The following is a 22,620-nucleotide window of genomic DNA, read 5'->3' as shown; positions in this document are numbered from 1 at the left end:
TAAATATGTATACTCAAATGTAGTATCTACCAGTTTCCGAATCCGGTCCAGGACAAGGTCAATGATCTCCTTGCCAATGGTGTAGTGTCCACGGGCATAGTTATTGGCAGCATCTTCCTTGCCTGTGATCAGCTGCTCAGGGTGGAAGAGCTGGCGGTAGGTACCAGTGCGAACTTCATCTGGAGGAGGGAAACAAAGCGGCCACCCGTCACTAACAATCCTCACAAGCCCAGGCATCAACAGAGGCCCCAGGACACACCTCCTGTCCCAGACCCCTGGGATCTCACTTGGGTTATTGAGGGCAACTCACCAATGACTGTGGGTTCCAGGTCTACAAACACTGCCCTGGGCACGTGCTTGCCAGCACCCGTCTCACTGAAGAAGGTGTTGAAGGAGTCATCTCCCCCGCCAATGGTCTTGTCACTTGGCATCTGGCCATCGGGCTGGATGCCATGTTCCAGGCAGTAGAGCTCCCAGCAGGCGTTGCCGATCTGGACACCAGCCTGGCCCACGTGGATGGAGATGCACTCGCGCTGTGGAAGAGAAAAAAAAAATCGGGATGAAAGCAATCTGGTAATGACTGTGAAGAACAATATATGAACGAAATTTTAAATTTTACAGATTGCCTCTTTTAAGATGAATTAAAATGTACACTTTTCTAGGGGACGACTGCTATATATTTTTTTAATCTACATTGCTTGTAAGGAATTTCCTTTCCCCCTCTAATTTAGGAAGCCCTCTTTCCAAACCAAGGAGAGACCTTAGTAACAGCTTCCTCCTTTGAAGGACCAAAAGAGGGAGGAGGCCATTCGTCCAGCACTCAGGCCCCAGAATACCATTCCGGACTAGGTGGCCAGACTTCCGGGCAGCTCCCAGTACAGGAAGCACGTGGCCAGAGCAGTGAACAGGAAATGCCTGGCTACTGGCCCCCCTCCCACCCCATGAGGGGCAGGGCTCTGCGGCACAGGATGAATGAGCAATTCTGGGTGTGCGTGACCGCGCCCGCTGCGGCCAGCGGGACCGCGCAGCTGCAGAGATACGCAACAGCCCCAGCCACGTAGGCAGAGCAGCCAAGGCCAACCATCTAAGCTCCCCACAGGAGTTGGGCTCAACCCAGCACCTCCACATCTGTTAAGGCACTTCAGGGCATTATCCGCAGCACATATCTGGACCATGATTGTATTTCCCTTCCCTCAAAATCCCTCACCACCACCACCTGTTCTCACAAGCATGCCTAACGTAGCAGAGAGGCCACAGTGGGGTAGATGGTCTCTACGGGCTGTTGGGGGGTAATTTTCCTAATACGCTGGCATTGTGCAACACAATGACAAGGTGCATTCCTTTACGTTCATCTCGTTTTCATTTTTAAACAGAAACTCCGAATAGCAGAAGACACTCTCCAGCCATAGACCCAGTCGCAGCACCCTACCGCGCACGCGCAGACTGCAGTGGCTGTCTCCCGCCGCTCCTGGGCAGGAGGGTAACGGTCGCGCGTGCGCTTTTGTCAGGTTCCTTCCCGCCTTTGCTTTTCGCGCGGAGGAGGAAGTGAGGGCGGGGAGAGCCCGCGCGCGCGCGCGCCCGCTAAAGGAAGGGGAAGGAAAGGGGGATGGGAACGGGCGGGAAAAGACTGCAAGGTAGTGGGGCGCGGCATCCTGGGGCCAAAGGCTAAGTGAGAGCCCCAAGCACCGTGGAAGGAACCGGCACGCCACCATCCCCTACCAGAGTCCAAGAAGAGGCGGGGGCCCCCTCCCTTTCCGGGCCCCACCTTTTCTCCACAAACCGGAATCCATCTATGCCCACCCTTAGTTCTCGCTTCATTTTTTGCCCTCCAAATGGACAGCGCTGGTCCCAGCCCTCTCTAGTTAGAGGCCCTCCGAGATCCCCAGCGACGGGGGCGCCGCACGCTGCCCACTCACCATGGCTGCGGGTTAGAAGGCGCAAGCAGCAGGAGTAGACAGCGGGTCCCGGTTACTGTCCTCGACAAGCTAAGAGTCGAGGTAAGTAACGCACTGAGGCGGGGGAGGTGCCAGAGTCGCTTAAGTAGCGGTTCAGGGAGGGGCGGCGGGCACAGGCGGCGCCACGACTGTGGGCCCCTCCTCCGGCCCGGCGCGCCCACTCGGTGCCGGGCTCGGCCGCCGCAGAGGCGGGCTCCTAGCCCGGAGCCCCCTCCCGGCGCCGGCCCAGCGGGGCGGGGGCCTCCGCGCCTGCGGGCCGCGAGCTCGGGTGCTGCAGTCTGCGGTGATGGCTGCCGGGGCCTGGGCGGAGGGCGGGCAGGGTTCGGAAACAAACCATCCTGGGAATGCGAGACGAAGCTTGCCTTAATTTGGACGAACTCTAAGACTTAAGAAGTGTATACAGTCTTAAAGAGGAGGCACCATGAAATACAGAAACTTCTGGTCTGGATAGCTCAGCTGATTATTTTCATGTTGCCACAATTCGCCAGTGAGTTTTGCCTTTTCCTTCTCTCAGTTTCTTTAAAGGCAGCGCATTCATACTGTACACCCCTGATAATGTGAAGTACGCGAAGTTTAGAAGACAGAATAGTTCTCTTTGGTTTCCTGTCATGACTCGTTCTTTAAACTAAAGGTACCAAACGTTAAGCAAAAGACAGTTATTCAAGAATATTACAATACCTAAGCATTTAACGTCCAAACTGTTATAAGGGCCCCATTTTTGGACCTCAGCCACAACTTTATAGGGTAGCCCTAGGGACTTTTACAAAGAGAGGTTTAAAGACACATTTCTAGGGTAGCTGAATTGAAGAAGTGAGGATAGAACTTGGGCAGGGATGAATTTGACACAGAAGGATATTAGAAAATAGGGATTCCTTAAATTAGTTTCCTAAAACTTTTTATATAATTATTAACTGCGTTCTGTTGTGTCAAGATAGATCAGTTGGTTATAGCTTGGTGGTGGGAGGCCCAGATTATAGTGAGTAGATTTTTTCTCCCTCTCCTTTCAGGAGACTATTTCAAGACCATTGTTAACCCTTGGAAATGCATTAGGAGGTTAGTTAGGGTTAAAGTGTGGCTTTTAAATGGTCATAGCAGAAATTTGTTATTGTTACTACGCTATTCAAAATATCCTCCCAGTAATAGTGTATTAGTAACAAAAAAGGTAAACATAAAACAGTAAAACTTCACAGTTCATATTCAGTTATTACCTGATTCAGATTTGGTAAAGCCTTCACCCTTCATATCAGGTAAAAAAAATTACGCTGTTAATATGTGTGTGCAGTTTGTAAGAATATATATTTTTTCCACTCATATTCCTATGAACCTGGAATGCAAACAAAGAGGTGCTTATTTATTTCTCATAAATATTTTATTACTCCTGTCAAAACCCCAAACTTGCACACACTTTCCAAACTGCGGTATAGGGGAAAGGAATATATTTGAATATTGTCTCACTTATTCTTGATGTATAATACCCTATTAGTTTAAGGTTGTCACACCCTTTTTTTTTGGAAAATTTATTTGTCCCACTTATTCTCAAAAGGAGTTGGAAAATGCACATATATTTTATTGTGCTTTGCTTTGTTGTGCTTCACGGATACTACACTTTTTACAAATTGAAGGCAAGGCTATCCACCAGTAAAAAGATTACAGCTAGCTTTATTGAAGGGGTCTGGAACTGAACCCACAATACCTCCAAGGAATGCTTGTCATTAGCTTGTCTTAACTGGAAGTATGAATGTTAGGGAACCACCTAGCTGAACTCCATTTTGCTGTCTGCTCTGGACAAAAGCCATTTGAAAGCAGGCACCTCCCTCCTCCTAGATCTCTGCAGAACCTTAGAGCTTTGACTGCAAGGATTTGCTCCTGTGGGCCTAGATGTCTCCCCAGATACCTTCTTAAAACTATTTGCATTGCTAGCCTTGTTATCTGTGAATTCCCTTGTCGTGAATAAGGAAGTATTTGATATGATTTTATTGATTTGAGAGAGAGGGAGAGAAACAGACACATCGATAGTTTGCCTCCTGAATGTGCCCTAGCCAGGTATTGAACCTGCAACCTAGGTGTATGCCTTGATCAGGAATTGAACCTGCAACCCTTCAGTATATGGAACAATGCTCTAACCAACTGAGCCACCCAGCCACGGCTTGAGCTTTTCTTTTTTAAATTAATTAATTAATTAATTTTAGGTCCCTGATGATACCTCAAGTTTCAGAAAATAGTAGAGCCAAAGGGACCTTTAAATATAACCTAGTTTGGTATCTTTATATCAGAAAAATATTGAATAATGCTAAGTTAATTAATTTTTCTACCTTTTAGTACCTGAGAGGAAAGGCTGACATTTTTTCATTTTTTACCCATACTAAACTTACATGGGTCTGTATGTTTAGATTATACATGGATGTATACACTTTGTCTCTGTTTAACAACTAAATAGTAGTTGTTAAATTGCTGAAATATATACATAGTATTACCCAGCATCTTAACATTTTAACTGATATATAGGTCTTTCTTTTCTTGGATTGTTTTAGGGCCTGTAACTACTTGCTTTGAATCTTTGATGTAGTGGGAAATCTTCTGTTGCTAATTTGAGCCCCTCCCATCTTTGCTACTTAATATCATGGCCATTTGTTACTGTTCCAAGCAGTCAGTAACATTGGTTGGTAGTTTCATGTTGTGACTTAGACACAAAAGTTCACAAAGTATCTTGTTCATTTAACCAGTTCTACAAGGAAAGACAAATAACAAATAGCAACAACTTATCAACCCTCAAAAATTTCCACACATTTGGCCTTTTGCTTATTGCAGTGTTATAAATTTATATATGCCACTTTGTGTTCTGTTTTTCTTCAGATGGTATAAGGAAAAGAAAATGGGCTTTAATTTCAGATAGTACTAAATTCAGTTCTAACTTTGTCAGTGAATAGAGATGACTTTAGATTCTTGATTTTCTTTCTTGAGCTTAAATGAATGGGAATCAATATTAGCTTGGAATTGAGACAGGCCACTAAGCGGGGGGGCAAGCAGAATAGGGAAAATGAGACAGATAGTTAAACAAGCAGTTTGCAGCCATCTAGTAAATGCTATCTTCCCTAAACAAAGGACACAAAAGTAAATGGTTTGCACTTCTGCAAGCAGAGGGTAAACAGTTTAAATCACCCTATTCAGGGAGATAGCAGAAATTTAATTTGCGCCATCTGCCAACCACACCCAAGGACAGATGAAATCAGGGGAGTAAGTCTCATTTGGCACTTCAGCATAAAGCAGATGAATATCCTATTGAGATCCTCCCAAGACTGCCACTAAACCCCCAGTCTTTAAAAGCCCTCTAAATGAAGGTGCCAGTGTGGTCTCCCTCCCTGGAGCACACCCATGTCTTTGCCTTCTCCCTCTTCTTCACCCACAGGCATGCATCTCCTGAACTCTCAGGGCCCACATGAGGCTTGCAAGAACCAGGGAGCAATGGGCAGTGGCAGCTCCTCATGGTTTAACCCCCTGACCCTATCCCCAAGGCCCCCTTTTCTCCAACTTCTTGGAGAGCCAAAGCAGCAGCCCAGCTGAGGCTCGTTTCTCCACATAGTCCTTCTCCTGTTGCTTCTTCTAGGCCCTTCCTTGTTTCACTGTCCCCAGCTTTAATAAACATCCTCTAAAAGATCACTTGGATTTGTATTGTGAAATTTTTCCTGCATGAAATCAAGAACCCCACACATTACCCGCTGGCCCTAGGCAGGCCTGCTCAGGGCCAGGCCCCCTTTCTGGTAACACCCTGTGAAAAGAAAATAGAAATCTCAATATTGAATGGTAAGATTTGTGGTGATTTTAATTTTTTTTTCTGCTTTTCTTTATTTAAGAGTTTCTTTAATCCAGATGTATTATTTTCTATAATTAGAATCAATATAAAAAGTCAATAAAAAGTAAAATAGTGGGTTAAGGCTTTAAGAAATAGAAGTATGTGTTTTAGACTTTATAAAAAATAACTTTATTGAGTTATCACATTCTATAAACTCCACCCCTCTAAAGTGTACAATTCAGCTGTGATAGGTGTGGCTCAGTTGGATGAGTGTCAGGTTGCTGGTTTGATTCCCATTCAGGGCATGTGCCTGGGTTGTGGGCCCAGTCCCTGGCTGGGGCATGAGCAAGAGACAACCTATCGATGTTTCTCTCCCTTTCTTTCTCCCTGCCTTCCCTCTCTCTAAAAATAAGTGAAATTTAAAAATCTTAAAAATAATAAAGTATATAATTCAGTGTTTGTTTTTAAACCATATTTATAGAGTTGTGCAACCATCACTACACTCTAACTCCAGAACATTTTTATCACCCTAAAAGAAACTTGGTACCAATGAGCAATTACTCCTCATTTGTCCCTCTCCAGGCCCCTAACAACCACTAATCTACTTTATGTTTCTCTGGATTTGTCTATTCTGGAGATTTCATGTAAACAGATCATACAATCAGTGGCTGATTTTACTCTGGCTTAATGTTTTTAGTGTTCATCTATCAGTACTTCATTTATTTTAATTATATTTTATTGATTATGCCATTTATTGATTATATTTTATTGATTAATTATATTTTATTGATTACAGTTGTCCTGATTTTCCCCTCTTTGTCCCCCTCCACCCAGTACCCCCTACTCCCTCAGAATCCCCCCACCACTGTTCATGCCTATGGGTCATGTGTATAAACTCTTTGGCTACTCCATTTCCTATACTGTAATTTACATCCCCATGGCTATGCTGTGACAACCTATTTGTACTTCTTACTCCCCTCACCTTCTCACTCATTCCCCCACACCCTGTCACATCTGGCAGCCATCAAAACACTGTCTGTATCCATGATTCTGTCTCTGTTCTTGTTTGTTTAGTTTTTTAGATTCAATTGTTGATAGATATGTATTTTTGCCATTTTATTGTTCATAGTATTGATCTTCATTTTCTTAAATAAGTCCCTTTAACATTTCATGTAATAATGGTTTGATGATGATGAACTCCTTTAGTTTTTTTCTTATCTGGGAAGCCCTTTATCTGCCCTTCAATTCTAAATGATATCTTTGATGGGTAGAGCAATCTTGGCTGTAGGTCCCTGCTTTTCATGACTTTGAATATTTCTTGCCAGTCCCTTCTAGCCTGCAAAGTTTCTTTTGAGAAATCAGCTGACAGTCCTATGGGAACTCCCCTGTAGGTGATCTGCTTTTTTTCTCTTGCTGCTTTTAAGATTCTCTCTTTATCTTTAACCTTTGGCATTTTAACTACGATGTGTCTTAGAGTGGGCCTCTGCATCCATCTGGTTTGGGACTCTCTGTGTTTCCTGGACTTGTGTGTCTATTTCCTTCACAAAATAAAAGAAGGTTTTTTTTCATTATTTTTTCAAATAGATTTCCAATTTCTTTCTCTTTCTCTTCTCCTGGTACCCCCTATGATGCAAATGTTGGACCTCTTTAAGTTGTCACAGAGGCTGCTTATACTATCCTCATTTTTTTTTGGTTCTTTTTCATCTTGTTGTTGTTACTGTTTTAAATTTTATTATTTTCAGAAAGAGTGGAAGGGAGTGAGAAAGTGGGAGAGAAACACTGATTGGTTGCCTCTTGCATGCCACAACTGAGTACTTGACCTGCAGCCCAGGCATGTGCCCTGACTGGGAATTGAATCAGTGACCTTTTGGTCACAAGCCTGCACTCAACCCACTGAGCCACACCAGCCAAGACCTTCTCATTGTTCTGATTGGTTGTTTTTTGCCTCCTTATGTGAATTACAAGTTTCAAATTACTGTGTTTTTAGACTCCATTAGATGTAACAGAAAGGTGCAAGAGTTCCTTTTAGATGTCAAATTTTATAGTATGTTTAAAAGTACATTTTAAAAAATCATTTAAACTTAAAAAATTTTAGATATCAACTTAAAAATGTCAGAAGATGTATGTAGTTTTCAAAAGAATTTTAGGTGGTACACAAGCAAAAATATGAATACCACTGATACAGAGAAATGGTTACATAACTATAAAAAGACATCTATGTCCATCTAGTCTCTTGGCTTTAAATATTATCTATATACTGGTGACTACCGAATTTATGTCTCCCACTTAGACTTTTCCTCTTTTCCCTGAAGCACATATTTAGCTGTCTACTTAACATTTATCCTGTCCAAAACAGAATTCTTGAATTCTACCCCCTTCCCACACTCACATGCACACAACCTGCTCCTTTCTTTTCCTAGGTGTTCTTCATCTGAGTGAATGCTACCTCTAGTCATCCAGTTGCTCTGTCCAAAGACTTCTGAGTTATTCTTGACTTCTTTCTTTTTAAAATATTCATCATCTAATGCACCAGCAAATCCTGTCAGCTCTACATATGAAATATATCCAGAATTATCTGACATCTCTCTCCAAGACACAAAAATAGTCTACTTCTCTCCCTATTTCTTCCCTGTTTCTAGTATTGCAGTCTTTTTTTTTTTTAATGATCCTTTAAAAATATAACTTTGATTATGCCTACTCTGGAGGCTTCTTTTCATTCTTAGAATAATATCTAAATTCTTGCAATATTCTAAAAGGTTGTAATGATCTGGCTCCTGGCTTCATTTTATATCATTTTACCCCTCACTCATTCCATTTCCACTACATTGGCCTTCTTACTGTACTTTCAACAATATGAAATGAATGTATAACTGTGTATCCTCAAGTGCCTACCATTGGGCTGTTATATTTTGGTATTGCAAAGGTATTAAATGGATGAGTGTATGGATATAGTGTCATTCATGTATTGTACCGCATTGTTCCCTTATGTATGGGAAGATTACATTTTGCATAGTGTAAGAGTGTAAGAACTAGTTTTTTTTTAAGTTTATTTATTTTTTAAATTTTATTTATTTATATTTAGAGAGAAGGGAAGGGAGGGAGAGAGAAGGAGAGAAATATCAATGTGTGGTTGACTCTCAAGTGGCCCCAACTGGGGGCCTGGCTAGCAGACAAACCAGGCATGTGCCCTGACTGGGAATAGAACTGGCGACCCTTTGGTTCACTGCCCACATTCATTCCACTGTGCTACATCAGCCAGGGCTAGACCTACTTTCTTTTTACCCTGTTGAACTTTGAGGTAGCAACCCAGGTTCTCAGTCTTCAGCACCACAAATGACTCTGGTCTCCATTCTTTAACTTGTAACAGTACGGAAAATGGTTCTATAGAAAGTTTCCCCAGTGAGAAATGTAAAGGTCAAATAACATTATTTTCTAGATTTTTAGAGTTTAGATTTACTTTATAGTATTTTTGTTCTTTTGCTTTCTAAATTAATTTAGTCGCCCTTGGACCACTTTTTCTTGCCTATAATATAAACACTTTGGTCCCGCAGAAAATATTATAAAGTGATTCATCTTTAGCACAATCTGGGTTCAAGAACTAATTCTCAAAAAAAGTATTAATACATTGTCTTAGTGCACAAAGAAAAAAAAACTAATTCTTATGTATACTTGTAAATTGTACTCATTTATGCATGATAAATAAGGATTTTTTTTAAAACTAAAAATATCAATTGACCTTAGTAATTCAGAAAGAATAGCAGTTATGTTGGGTTGGTAATAAAGAATGCTGGTTTTAACTCTGGTGTTTTTGAAAGGAGGACAAGATATTAAAATGGATGAGAAACTAGTAATTTTGAAGTACTCATTCAAATTAAATTAACATTAATAAAATTTTAAAACAATATATTTTATATGTGATGGAAGAGAATGTTTAGTTCTGTACATTTTTTTAGGGGAAATTATCTAAGAAAGTTTTTTTTTAATTAGTGAAATGTATATCTTTGACTATATTAGCTTAAATACTCCTAAAAAGTATAAACTGGGAGATACAAAATATGTACAGCTGAAGTCATGTAAGTTATGAAGAATGTTGGCATATGTTCAACCAACCAACCAACATATAATTCTGTAGGAGAAGCAGATAATCTGCTTCTATATTTATATACAACATTAGGAAGAAAATTGTGCTGCATTTAAATTTCCCATCTGGCAGAACTTCAGGTTCAGAATATTAAATAAGGATTCTTTTAAAGTTAACTCTCTCCTGCCCTGGCCAGTGTGACTCAGTTGGTTGGAGCATTGTTCAGTAAACAGAAAAGTCACGGGTTCAATTTCCAGTCAGAGCACATACCTAGGGACCAGGACAATCAATGTCCCTCTCTCTCTCCCCCTCTCCTCCCCTCCCTTCTCTTCCCCCCTTCTCTCTCTCTCTCTCTCTCTCTCTCTCTCTCTCTCTCTCTCTCTCTCTCCTCACTCTCTGGAATAGTGGATATATCCTCTGGCAAGGATTTTTTAAAAAGTTAACTTTCTCTCTTTGTAACAAATTAGAAACATACCTTGCCCCACTTCTGCAAGATCTACAGAAGGTGTGTTAATGCTATTTTCTATGGCAGCTGCAGAATAAGATGTTTTACTTAATTATAAACCTAAGGGGGGAAAACCCCTGCATTTTATCACAGATGTAAAAATCCATCCCAGGGGAACAAATAACAAGCACATTGGATCCCTAATGAGTATAGAGAATATGTTGTATAGCACAGTAATGTATCTTTGAGGAAGTTAAGACTGAGCAAAAATAAGAAACCTAGCTTACTCTCTTGGGAGATTTGATAGTCCTGAAATGAAAAAATTAATTTGATTGAGGACTCACCAAGGATCAAAAACTGTTGAGTTTCCATACAACAAATAAATCTCTCTTCAAAATCTTGAAAAAGAACCAAGAGAGCTGAATTACAATTACTACTTTTTTCCTAACAATTCAAATAATTGCAATTAAAATCATGGACTAACTACAAATTATTGTTGAAAGAAATTACAGATGATGTAAATAAATGGAAAGATATTTCATGTTTAAGGATTGGAAGATGATATTGTTAAGATGGCAATATTTGCCAAATTGATACGCAGCTGCAACACAATTTCTATCAAAATCCCCAGTTGGCTTTTCTGCAGAAATTAATAAACTGATCCTAAAATTCACATGAAAATTCAAGGGACCTAGAATAGCCAGCAGCCATGAAAAAGAAGAACAAAGTTAGAAGACTCTCGCTTTCTGATTTAAAAATTTTCTGCAAAGCTACAGTAATCAAGATTGTGGTTCCTGCATAAGGATAGACATAATCAATGGAATAGAATTGAGAGTCCAGAAATAAACTTTCAGTTATGGTCAATTAATTTTTTTAAAAAGGATACTAAGATAAATCAGTGAGGAAAGAATAGTCTTTTCAACATATAGTACTGGGACAACTGGATATGTGTATTCAAAAGGCTAAAATGAATCCCTTTCTCACACATATATAAAAGTTAACTCAAAATAGATCATAGACCTAATGTAATAGATAAAACTTTAAAACTCTTGAAAGAAAATATAGAAGTAAATTTTAATGACCTTGGGTTAGGCAAAGCCTTCTCAATTATGACACCCAAAGTATAAGCAAAAAAGGAAAAAAATAGATACACTGGACTTTTCAAAATTAAAACTTCTGCACTTAAGAATCCACAATTTTTAAAAAGATTTTATTTATTTATTTTTAGAGATAGGGGAAGGGAGAGAAACATCGGTGTGTGAGAGATACATCAATCGGTTGCCTCTCGCACACACTCAACTGGGGACCTGGCCTGCAACCCAGGCATGTGCCCTGACTGGGAATCAAACCTGCGACCCCTCCTTCCACCTCTTCTTAGTCTGGCACTCAATCCACTGAGCCAACACCAGCCAGGACTAAAACTTCTGTACTTAAAAAGACTCTGTCAAGAAAGTAAAAAGAAAACCCACAGAATGGGAGAAAATATTTACAAATTATAAATATTATAAGATACTTGTATATGGAACATATAAAGAACTCTTACAACTCAACAATAAAAGAGAAATAATCCAATTCAAAATGGGCAAAGAATCTAAATACACACTTCTCCAAAGAAGATGAAGAGGTCCCAACATCATTAGCCATCATGGAAATGCAAATCAAAACCCCAGTAAAATAATACTTCACACCCATTAGATGGCTACTATCAAAAAAACATGCAATAACAAATCTTGGTGAGAATTTGGAAAAAATCAAACTCATACACTACTAGTAGGAATGTAAATGCTATAACCACTTTGGAAATTAGTTTGGCAGTTTAATAAAATATTAAGCATAGAGTTACCCTATAATCCAGAAATTCCACTTCTAAATACATACCCAAAAGAAAAAAAAAACATATAGCCACACAAAAACTGATATACAAATGTTCGTTGCCACCCTGGCTGGTGTGGCTCAGTGGGTTGGCATCATCCCACAAGTGGAAAGGTTGCTGGTTTGATTCCTGGTCAGGGCACATGTCTGGGTTGCACGCCAGGTCCCTGGGTGTGGGCATGTACCAGAGGCAACAGATCGATGTTTCTCTCCCTCTCTTCCTCCCTCAGTTCCCCTCTCTCTAAGAATAAATAAATGAAATCTTCAAATGATCATTGCCACAGTGTGTATGTAAATATTTTTCATTCTATCTTTCTAGGTTCTTGGCTGGGGCTCTGTAACAAAACACAGATTAACAGGAGAAAAACAAATAGAAGTTTATGAATATGTATATCTCATATATATGGGAGAAACTCAGGGATAGTAACTCGAAGGTTAAAAACTAGGGCTTATATAATAGCATTTTAGCTAAGGGACAGTAAATATTTAGAGAAGTAACAAGGTAAAGGAAAAGGACATGAGTGTCTAAGGGAGGCAGATTGTAGGGAGGCAAATATATGGGGGGGACTAATGGAAGGTAAGGGCTAGTCAGTAAAGTCTGCTATATGGAGTCCTCTGGCATTGTCTCTGGGCTGATAAGGGTTTAAGGTTGTCAGTGATTAACGTGTACAAATCTATATCCTGCTGTGAGGCAAATAGGGGGAGGGCAGAGAGCTTTTTATTTTTTATTTTATCTGCTTCCTCTCAGTTGCCTTCAGTTCAAAATAATCTAAAGATGCATGTTTTGGAGTGGCAAATTCTTCTATCCTTCAGATAATTATTTATAATAGCCAAAAAATGGAAACAACTCTAAAGTCCATGAAATGATTAATAGATAAAGACAATATTGTATGCTCATACAATGGAATGTTATTTGGCAATAAAAAGAAATGAAGTACTGATATATGATACAACATAGATGAAATTTGAAAATATGTTAAGTGAAAGAAGCTGCATATTGAATGATTCCATTTACATGACATGTACAGAACAGGCAAATCCATTAAGACAGAAAACATTAGTGATTGCACAGGGCTAGTGATTGCCTGGGTTAGAGTTTCTTTTGGGGGTGATGAAGTGGTCTAAATTGATTATGATGATGGTTGCACAACTCTGTGACTATACTAAACACCTGATAGGTACACTTTAAAATAGGTGAATTTTATATGTGAATTACAGTTCAATAAATATGTTAGAAACAAAAACAAAAAGTAAAGTGTAAGAGGCAGGGTTTGCCTTGGAGTAGGAAGAGTGACTTTTAGTCTATTACTGTGTACTCCAGTTTTAATGGCTGGAAACACTTAAAATAGCTATCCAAAATATCATTTGCTTTGTCTTAGATAGTGCTTGAAATTGTGTTTTCCTGATGATTCCTTTAAAAGTCAAATATTTTGTTCCTAAAAATTCCCTGTATAAAATATCAATGCTTTAGGGAAAGATTACATCTTAAGTAATCAACTACTATTTTTACAGGTACCAGTGGACTATTGGTAGAAATTAAAGCTTTGGGTAAAGGAACCAAATGGGATACAGGAGGGTATATGTAAGGGTTGAGAGTGGCCAGTACCAGAAATGAAATGCTTAGTAAGGATTTGAGGTCATTAGAAGAAAATGTAACCTACATTGGAGTATTCCTAAAGTAGGTGATATTAGATTACATTGCCTAAATCATACATTCTTGATAAAATTAAGATATTTTGCTCCTTACAAAAAGAGAAAAACGCAAAACAAAAATGAGAATTGCTCAGGCTCAAGGTTGCAGGTGAGACATTTGCTTATCACCTTTAATGCGTTCTTTGGAGGAAACTGCTTCCTGACTCATTACCAAAGCAAGTTATAAAATAATGATTTGGGGAGGTTCCTATCAGCAAGTGCCATCTAGAACATGCTAGCATCAGCTATAAATAGACTTGAAAAATAATAAATAAATAGACATAAAACTAAGAGAATGCATCATTAAGGAATATCCTGATGTTTTTATTATTTTTATTTTTTAAATTTTTATTTATTTACTTCTTAGAGAGAGGGGAAGGGAAGGAGAAAGAGAGGGAGAGAAAGATCAGTGTACGAGAGATACATCAATTGGCTGCCTCTCAAACGCCCCTAAAATGGGGACCTGGCCCACAATCCAGGCATGTGTCCTGACTGGAAATTGAACCTGCAACCTTTTGGTTCGAAGGCCAGCACTCAATCCACTGAGCCACACCAGCCAGGGTAAATGCATTTTAGACTTAATGATAGTTTCAACTTAATGATTGATTTATCTTGATGTAACCTCATAATATGTTGAGGCACTTGTGTATTTCCTGATGTATTTCAGGATTTCATTCCTCTAGTAGTTTTAATCATTTTGAAGAATCTGATGAAAATATCTGTTGTCTCTCCACATGTGTGTATAAGCCTTGTTTTAGTTATCTATTGGTATGTATCAAACCACCCTAAAATTTACTGGCTTAAAACAATGATTATTTATTCTCATGATTCCTTGGGTTCAGGACAGTTCATTTGTTCCATGTGGTGTTATCTAGTTCACTCATGCAGTTCCATTCAGCTGGGATCTCAGCTGGGGCTGTAATGCCTAGGATATTTGCACTCACACGTCTGGGGTCTTTGTGCTGGCTGTTGGGTGGGGTGCCCTGGTTCTTTTTCACATGATCTCTTTGAGTGAAAACAGGCTGCCAGGCTTCTTAAGGGCTTAACCTCAATCTGACACAAATTCTCTTTGTCACATTCTATTAGAGAAATCACAAGGCCAAATGAGATTTAAGGAGAGAGGAATAGACTCCACCTCTTGATGGGAAAAGTACCAGATACCTACACAGATGAGAGAAATGGCTAGTGGCTATCTTTGGAGACAATCTGTCATGAGCAAATTCACACAGAATTCTGCCTACAACATCAGCGAGTTCACCAATCCATGAAAATCACCTAGAAAGTACCCTAAGCTTTCCAGAGCCCTGGGCTTGGAATTCCTGCTTTAAAATAAAAACTAACTGTATGTAGTTTGTCCCAGGAATGCAAAGTTAGTTTCATATTCAAAAGGCAATGAATCCAATTCACCATATGAATAGAATAAAGGGAAGAAAAAAACGTATAATCATCTCAATAGGTGCATGCAGAAAAAGAATTTGACAAAATACAACATCCATTTATTTTTTTAAAAAAACCTCTCAGCTCGTTAGGAATAGAAGGAAACTTACTGTGATAAAGAATATAAAAAACTGACAGCTAACATTCTACTTGGGCGGTGAAATATTAAACATTCTCTAAGATTGGAAAAAGACAAGGGTATCTGCTCTCCCCACCTCTAGTCATCAAGAATGATCTACCTTTGATCTTTTCCTTTAAATTCTTTCTCTGAATTAAGCTAGATCATCAAAGGCCTACTCACCTGGAATGTACAATATAGACTCTGGTGGAGTCACCTTTTATTTTCCTGGAATGTATTCTGGCATGATGCCACTGTCTATATTGAAAAATAATGTAAGACTCAGCCATATATTCACATGCACCACTGGTGGGACTGAAAATTCACATATCAAATAGAATCTGGCAGCATGTTATGAAAATAATCACTCTGACCAAGTTTTTGTTTTTTTCTGGAAATGCAATGATGATTCAACATTAGGAAAGCTTTAAAAGTCATCATAATGTGTTGAAGGAGAAAAACACCAATCTCTAAACTTTACTGAAAAGACATTTAATAGCCCTAGCTGCTGGTGTGGCTTAGTGGATTGAACGCCGTGCTGCGAACCGAAGAGTCTCCAGATCGATTCCCAGTCAGGGCACGTGGTTGGGCTGCAGGCCAGGTCACCAGTTGGGGGTGCATGAGAGGCAACCACACATTGATATTTCTCTCCCTCTCTCTCTCCCTTTCTCCAAAAATAAATAAATAAAATATTTTTTAAAAAGACATTTAATAAAATTTTACATCAATTCTGTTAAAAATCCTTAAAATATATAAATAATATAGAAACACTTATATTAATGTGTATCCTTTTCATATATTGATAAAAACATGAGACATATGTCTCAAGCTACATTCCAATTAAAGCTAGAAAAAAGGATAGGAGAACTTCCAGTCAAGATGGTGGCATAGGCAGACATTGCTCTCCTCTTCTCACAATCCCATCAAAATTACAACTAAAATACAGAACAACCATCCCTCAGATCCATCAGATATCGAGCTGACAACTATGGAATTAAAGAAACCACATCCATCCAGACTGGTAGAAGGGGCGCAGATGCAGAACAGGATGGTCCCTCACCCACATGTGGTGGATAAAAATTCGGAAGGGATATCTCAGGAGTGAAGAGTCCCAGCCCCACACCAGGCCACTCAGCCCAGGGTTCCAGTGTCAAGAAGATAAGTCTCTGCAACTTCTGGCTGCAAAACCCAGTGGGGATTGAGTCACTGGAAGAAAATTCTGGAGCCCCAAGCAGTTTCTCCTAAAGAACCCACACATGGACTCACGTACTTAGACTCACTCCCTCTGAGCTCCAGCACCCAGGTAGCAGCTTGAAAGACATCAATGGTATACAAGGAGAAACTGAAGTGTCTGGCATCAAGGCGAGCAGAGGCCATTGTCTCTTTTCTAAACCCTCTCCCCACAAAGCCAGCAAGCTGGTGCCATATCTGAGGCTCCATCAACCCTGGCTAACACTGTTTGACCCTCCTTGGAAATCCTCAGAGACTCTGCCCCACCCAAGTTACAGACTCACCCAAGCTGCTTTCCCATATGAATGGCTGGTCTTGGCTTATGCTACACAACTTTCTAAGTCCTCTCAAATAAGCAACAGCTGGCTTCAGTGAGCCCTAGGCCCAGCACTACCAACAGCCAGCCTAAATTCATAACTTGGTTTTGCCTGGGAGTCTCCCAGCCCAGCACAAATAGCAGTCATCTCAGATTGCTTTATTGCTCAGGCAGGGGGGGCCAGGGAAAAACACAGGTGAAGACTGACCTTGGACTGCATCACCCAGGAAACCTCAGGCCCAGTGCACCCAGTGGATAGCTTAGGCCATGTTGGAGCACCACCACACTGCCCCTTCACAGCTGATCCTCCATGGAGGGAGGAGGTTGGTGGTCAGTGGTCACAACCAGTCCTTGCAGCTGACTGGCCTGGGTAAATCCCTCCCATTGATCTGTCAAGAGCAGCCAAAGCTCAACTACCAGAGGAAGATGTACCCAGCCCACATGAAGGGTGCACCTCAAGTACCCAGCTTGGGTGATAGGGGAGGCTATGCCACTGGACCCTATAGGACACTTACTACCTTAGTCTTCACTACCAAGACACACAGTCAAAGCAGCTCTACCTAATACATAGAAACAAACACAGGGAAGCTGCCAAAATGAAGAGACAAAGAAACATGGCCCAAATGAAAGAATATATCAAAACTCCAGAAAAAGAACTAAACAAAATGGAGATAAGCAATCTGTCAGACACAGAGCTCAGAACACTGGTTATAAAATGCTCAAGGAACTTAGTGAGGACCTCAACAATATAAAAAGATCCAGTCAGAAACGAAGGATACACTAATTGAAATAAAGAAAAATTGCAGGGCAACAACAGTAGAGTGGATGAAGCTGAGAATCAAATCAATGATTTGGAACATAAGGAAGCTAAGAACAACCAAACAGAACAACAAGATGAAAAAAGAATTTAAAAAAAAATGAGGATAGTATAAGCAGCCTCTGTGACAACTTAAAGAGGTCCAACATTCGCATCATAGAGGGAGGGTATCAGGAGAAGAGAAAGAGCAAGAAAATCTATTGCTCTTGGAAGCAACAGATTTTTCCAATCCATTGGAAATCTATTTGAAAAAATAATGAAAGAAAACTTCCCTTATTTTGTGAAGGAAATAGACACGCAAGTCCAGGAAACACTGAGTCCCAAACCAGGTGGATGCAGAGGCCCACTCCAAGACACATTGTAGTTAAAATGCCAAAGGTTAAAGATAAAGAGAGAATCTTAAAAGCAGCAAGAGAAAAAAAGCAGATCACCTACAGGGGAGTTCCCATAGGACTGTCAGCTGATTTCTCAAAAGAAACTTTGCAGGCTAGAAGGGACTGGCAAGAAATATTCAAAGTCATGAAAAGCAGGGACCTACAGCCAAGATTGCTCTACCCATCAAAGATATCATTTAGAATTGAAGGGCAGATAAAGGGCTTCCCAGATAAGAAAAAAACTAAAGGAGTTCATCATCATCAAACCATTATTACATGAAATGTTAAAGGGACTTATTTAAGAAAATGAAGATCAATACTATGAACAATAAAATGGCAAAAATACATATCTATCAACAATTGAATCTAAAAACAAACTATTGAACTACAATCAAATAATTATTAAAAAATATTTTTGCCTATTTCTGTTCACTTTTTAATGAACATGTATAAAGGACCCATGGGGGGAAATAAAAAATAAATAAATAAAAAACAAACAAGACAGAGACAGAATCATGGATATGAAGAGCCTTTTGATGGTTGCCAGATGAGAGGAGGTTGTGGGGGAATGGGTGAGGAGGTGAGGGGATTAAGCATTACAAATAGGTAGTTACAGAATAGCTACAGTATAGGAAATGGAGTAGCCAAAGAAATATGCATGACCCATGACCATGAAAAATGGTGGGTGGATTGCCTGAGGAAGTTGGGTGCTGGGTGGAGGGGGGCAAAGGGGGAAAAGTCTGTAATAGCATAATCAATAAAATATAATGAAAAAGAAAAAGAAGGATAAGATGAGCATCATAGCCTCTATTATTATATTTTTATTTTTTAATAGGAAGGAATTAATACACACAGGAGAATTATAAAGTATATATGATGGTCTCAGGATAAAATATTCTTTTGGTGTCATAGAAACATGGAACAGACTGACAGCTGTAAGAGGGTAGTGGGGAGATAGAGACTAGTTGAAAGAAGGTGAAGGGATCAGTGAAAGAACATATTTCTTTGTCTCCTCATTTTGGCAGCCTCCCTGTGTTTGTTTCTATGTATTAGGTAGAGCTGCTTTGAATCTGTGTCTTGGTTGTATGGCCTAATGTAATAAGGGTCTTGTAGGGTCCAGTGGCTCAGCCTCCCCTATCTCCCAGGCTGGGTACTCAAGGTGCGCCCTCTGCATGGACTGAGTACTCCCTCCTCTTATAGTTGTCTTGATTGCTGTCAGCATGTCATCGGGGGGATTTACCTAGTCCACACAACTTGGAGGACTGGTTGTGACCCCTGGCCAGCTACCACCTCCCTCCATGGCTTTTGGAGGTCGTTGGGTGGTGCTCTGACATGGTTTATAACTGTCTGCTGGGTGCGCAGACTCTGGGGTTTCCCAGGTGGTGCAGGCCAAGGTCAGCCTCCACCTGTGTTCTGTCTGGTGCCCCTTGGCACAAGCTATTTATCAATCTGCAGATGGCTGCTGTTACTGCCGGGCCTGGGGCCACTCAGCGAGACGTATGGGGTCTGGGCTCTGCTGTTTGTTGTTTGAGGGGATTTAGGAAGGTCTGAAGCCCACTGGTTGATTCTTGTATGTGCCCTGACTGGGCAGCAAACTGGCAACCTTGGCGTATCAGGACAATTCTCTGACCAACTGAGCTGCCCAGCCAGGGCGTGCTGTCAGTTTTTTATTTTTTATATTTTAGTTATCTTAAGGTTCTTAAAACCTCATAGATTAAATAGTGTGATAAAAATGTTTTAATATTAACAACCCAATTTATTTTATTTTTTATTTTTCTAACCCTAACCCTAACCTTAACAACCCAACTTAAAAGAGAGCAAATGATAGATACAGAGAACACATTAGTGGTTGCCAGAGGCAGAAGTGAGGTGGGCGGGGGGGGGGGGGGGAGGCCAAAATGAATGAAGGGGTCAAAAGGTACAAATTTTCAGTTATAAAATAAATAAGTCATGGGGATATAATCTATAGCATGGTTACTATAGTTAGTATCATTGTATTGCGTATTTGAAAGTTGCTAAAACAGTAAATCTTAAAAGTTCTCATTACAAGAAAAAAAAATTGTAACTGTGAATGGTGGTGGATCCTAACTAGACTTATTGTGGTGACCATTTAGCAATATATACATGTCTTGAATCATTACGTTGTACACTTGAAACTAATATAGTGTTATGTTAATTATAATATGACAATTATGACAATTATAATATGTCAATTATACCTTGCTAAAAAGTTATACTAAAAAAAGTGAGCAAAGGGCTTGAACAGACATTTCTCCAAAGAAGCTATCCAAATGGCCAAAGAGCACATTTAAAAAAACCCATTAAAAGATACTCAACATCACTAATAATTAGGGGAATGTAAATTAAAACCACAAGATACCACCTCACACATTAAAATGGCTACTATCAAAAAAACAAAACAAAATAACAAGTGTTGCCTAGAATATGGAAAAAGTAGAAACCGTGTACAGTGTTGGCAGGAATTTAAATTGCTGCAGCCTCTATGGAAAACACTATGGCAGTTCCTCATCAAAATTAAACATAGAAGAAAGGCTCTTCATTTCCGTTTGGCCGCAGCCATCATGTAAGCCAAGATGGGTGCTTACAAGTACATCTGGGAGCTATGGAGGAAGAAGCAGTCTGAAGTAATGTCCTTCCTTCTCAGGGTACACTGCTGGCATTACTGCCAGCTCTCTGTGCTCCACAGGGCCCACTGCCCCCACCTGGCCTGATAAATACATAGGCTAGGATACAAGGCCAAGCAAAGTTAGGTCATATATCATGTGCATGTGTGCTGTGGTGGCTGTAATTGCCCTGTTCCTAGGTTGTGACATATGGCAAGCCTCAAGCCTCATCTGTTGCCAAGGAGTGAGCTGGGCGCCACTTGGGGCTCTGAATCCTGAATTCTCTCTGGGTTGGTGAAGATTCCACATACAAATTCTTTGAGGTTATCCTCATGGATCCATTCCATACAGCTATCAGAAGGAATCATGACACCTGCTGGATCACCAGACTAGTCCACAAGCCTGGGGAGATGCCAGGGCTGACATCTGTGGGCCCCAAGAGCTATGACCTTGGAAACGACACAAGTTCCCCCACAGTATTGGTGATTCTTACTATGCAGTTTGGAGAAGGCATAATACTTTCCAGCTCCCCATTACTGCTAATATAAGTAATGTTTGTAAAATTCTTACCTAATAAACAATTTAGGTCAGTCAAAAAAAAATTAAACATAGAATTACCATGTGATCTCACAATTCCACTTCTGGGTATATCCCAAAAGAATTGAAAGCAGGATCTGGAAGAGATATTTGTATACCCATATTTATAACAGCATTTTTTAAAGGATTTTACTTACTTATTTTTAGAGGGAGGGAGAAAAAGAGAGAGAGAAACAAATGTGAGAGAGAAACATCAATTGGTTGCCTCTCGTATGTGCCCCGACCAGGGACTGAACCTGCAACCCAGGCACATGCCCTGACCTGGAATGGAACCAGCACCGGTCAGGGCTATAACAGTATTATTCACAATAGCCAAAAGGTGGAAGCAACCATAATGTCCACAAACAAACGTGGTATATACAGGGTAGGGCAAAAGTAGATTTATGGCTATGAGTATGCAAAGCACAGAGTTTATTCTTGTATTATTATTTATTAACTATTGTACTACTTTCCATATGAACTATGCTGTATATACAATGGAATATTATTCAGCCTTAAAAAGGAAGGAATTTCTGACACATGCTAAACATGGATGAACCTTGATATTATACTAAGTGAAATAAGCTATTTACAAAAAGATAAATACTGCCTGATTATATCATTTGAGGTATCTAGCATAGTCAATTCATAGAGACAGAAAGTATAATGGAGCCCTGGCTGGCATAGCACAGTGGATTGAGCATGGCCTGGGAACCAAGGGGTCGCCGGTTCGATTCTCAGTCAGGGCACATGCCTGGATTGTGGGCCAGGTCCCCAGTGGGGGCCACGTGAGAGGCAACCACACATTGGTGTTTCTCTCTCTCTCTCCCTCTCTAAAAGTAAATAAATAAAATCTTAAAAAGAAAAGAAAGAAAGTATAATGGAGGTTTCCAGAGACTAGGAGGAGGGGGGAATTCATAGACACAGACCCTGGGGTAAGCCTGAAAATCTGCCACCATAAGCAGAGGGCAGGAAAAGACCAAAGACAATTGAGTACCTTGATGTAATGCTGACAACTCCAGCATTGCATCAAAAATTTATTAAGGGAACTTACATATGAGGTGTGTGTGAAGTGCAGCCACGTGGCAGGCACTAAAGAATTATATAGAACAGGCCAGGATGGAGAGGGGTACTGGTTTGTGACCCAATCCAGATAAGGAGAAAACACCTTACCTGCTTGCCTAGGGCAGGGCAAAAGCCTGTTCCGTGCCCTGGGGCATAGGGAAGGGATGGATCCGACAGTCTCTGAGAGAATTTACAGGAAGCAATCTCTGTTCTGGTCCACATCTAGCT

At 40.3% G+C, this 22,620-nt stretch overlaps 1 protein-coding gene, 1 long non-coding RNA gene and 1 pseudogene across 4 annotated transcripts in view; 2 read left to right on the top strand and 1 right to left on the bottom strand.

The window, feature by feature from the left end:
• The window catches only part of LOC112318639 (tubulin alpha-1B chain), a 33,099-nt gene that overhangs the window by 1,494 nt on the left and 8,985 nt on the right, over window positions 1–22,620 (bottom strand). Inside the window, exons 1-3 of one of the 2 annotated variants that reach the window (XM_024575876.3) lie at window positions 1,917–2,069; window positions 311–533; window positions 31–179 (exon numbers count right to left, since the gene is read on the bottom strand). In XM_024575876.3, coding sequence (XP_024431644.1) covers window positions 31–179; window positions 311–533; window positions 1,917–1,919 — 375 coding nt within the window. In that variant the 5' untranslated portion in view covers window positions 1,920–2,069. Of the gene's footprint in view, window positions 1–30; window positions 180–310; window positions 534–1,916; window positions 2,070–22,620 lie in introns of those variants that run through there. The other variant, XM_053921535.2, reaches the window with a different exon arrangement.
• LOC139440802 (uncharacterized) overlaps window positions 2,094–22,620 on the top strand; it is a 28,988-nt gene continuing 8,461 nt past the window's right edge. For both annotated transcript variants that reach the window (XR_011651029.1, XR_011651030.1), the window contains exon 1: window positions 2,094–2,442. This is a non-coding gene — a long non-coding RNA (uncharacterized lncRNA). The remainder of the gene's footprint in view (window positions 2,443–22,620) is intronic.
• Window positions 20,722–21,325, top strand: LOC112318590 (large ribosomal subunit protein eL15-like; annotated as a pseudogene).

This window comes from Desmodus rotundus, chromosome 3 (assembly GCF_022682495.2).
Source record: "Desmodus rotundus isolate HL8 chromosome 3, HLdesRot8A.1, whole genome shotgun sequence".
Taxonomy (NCBI): domain Eukaryota; kingdom Metazoa; phylum Chordata; class Mammalia; order Chiroptera; family Phyllostomidae; genus Desmodus; species Desmodus rotundus.
The sequence above is the reverse complement of the archived record's forward strand: the minus strand, read 5'-3'. Positions and strand labels throughout refer to the sequence as shown.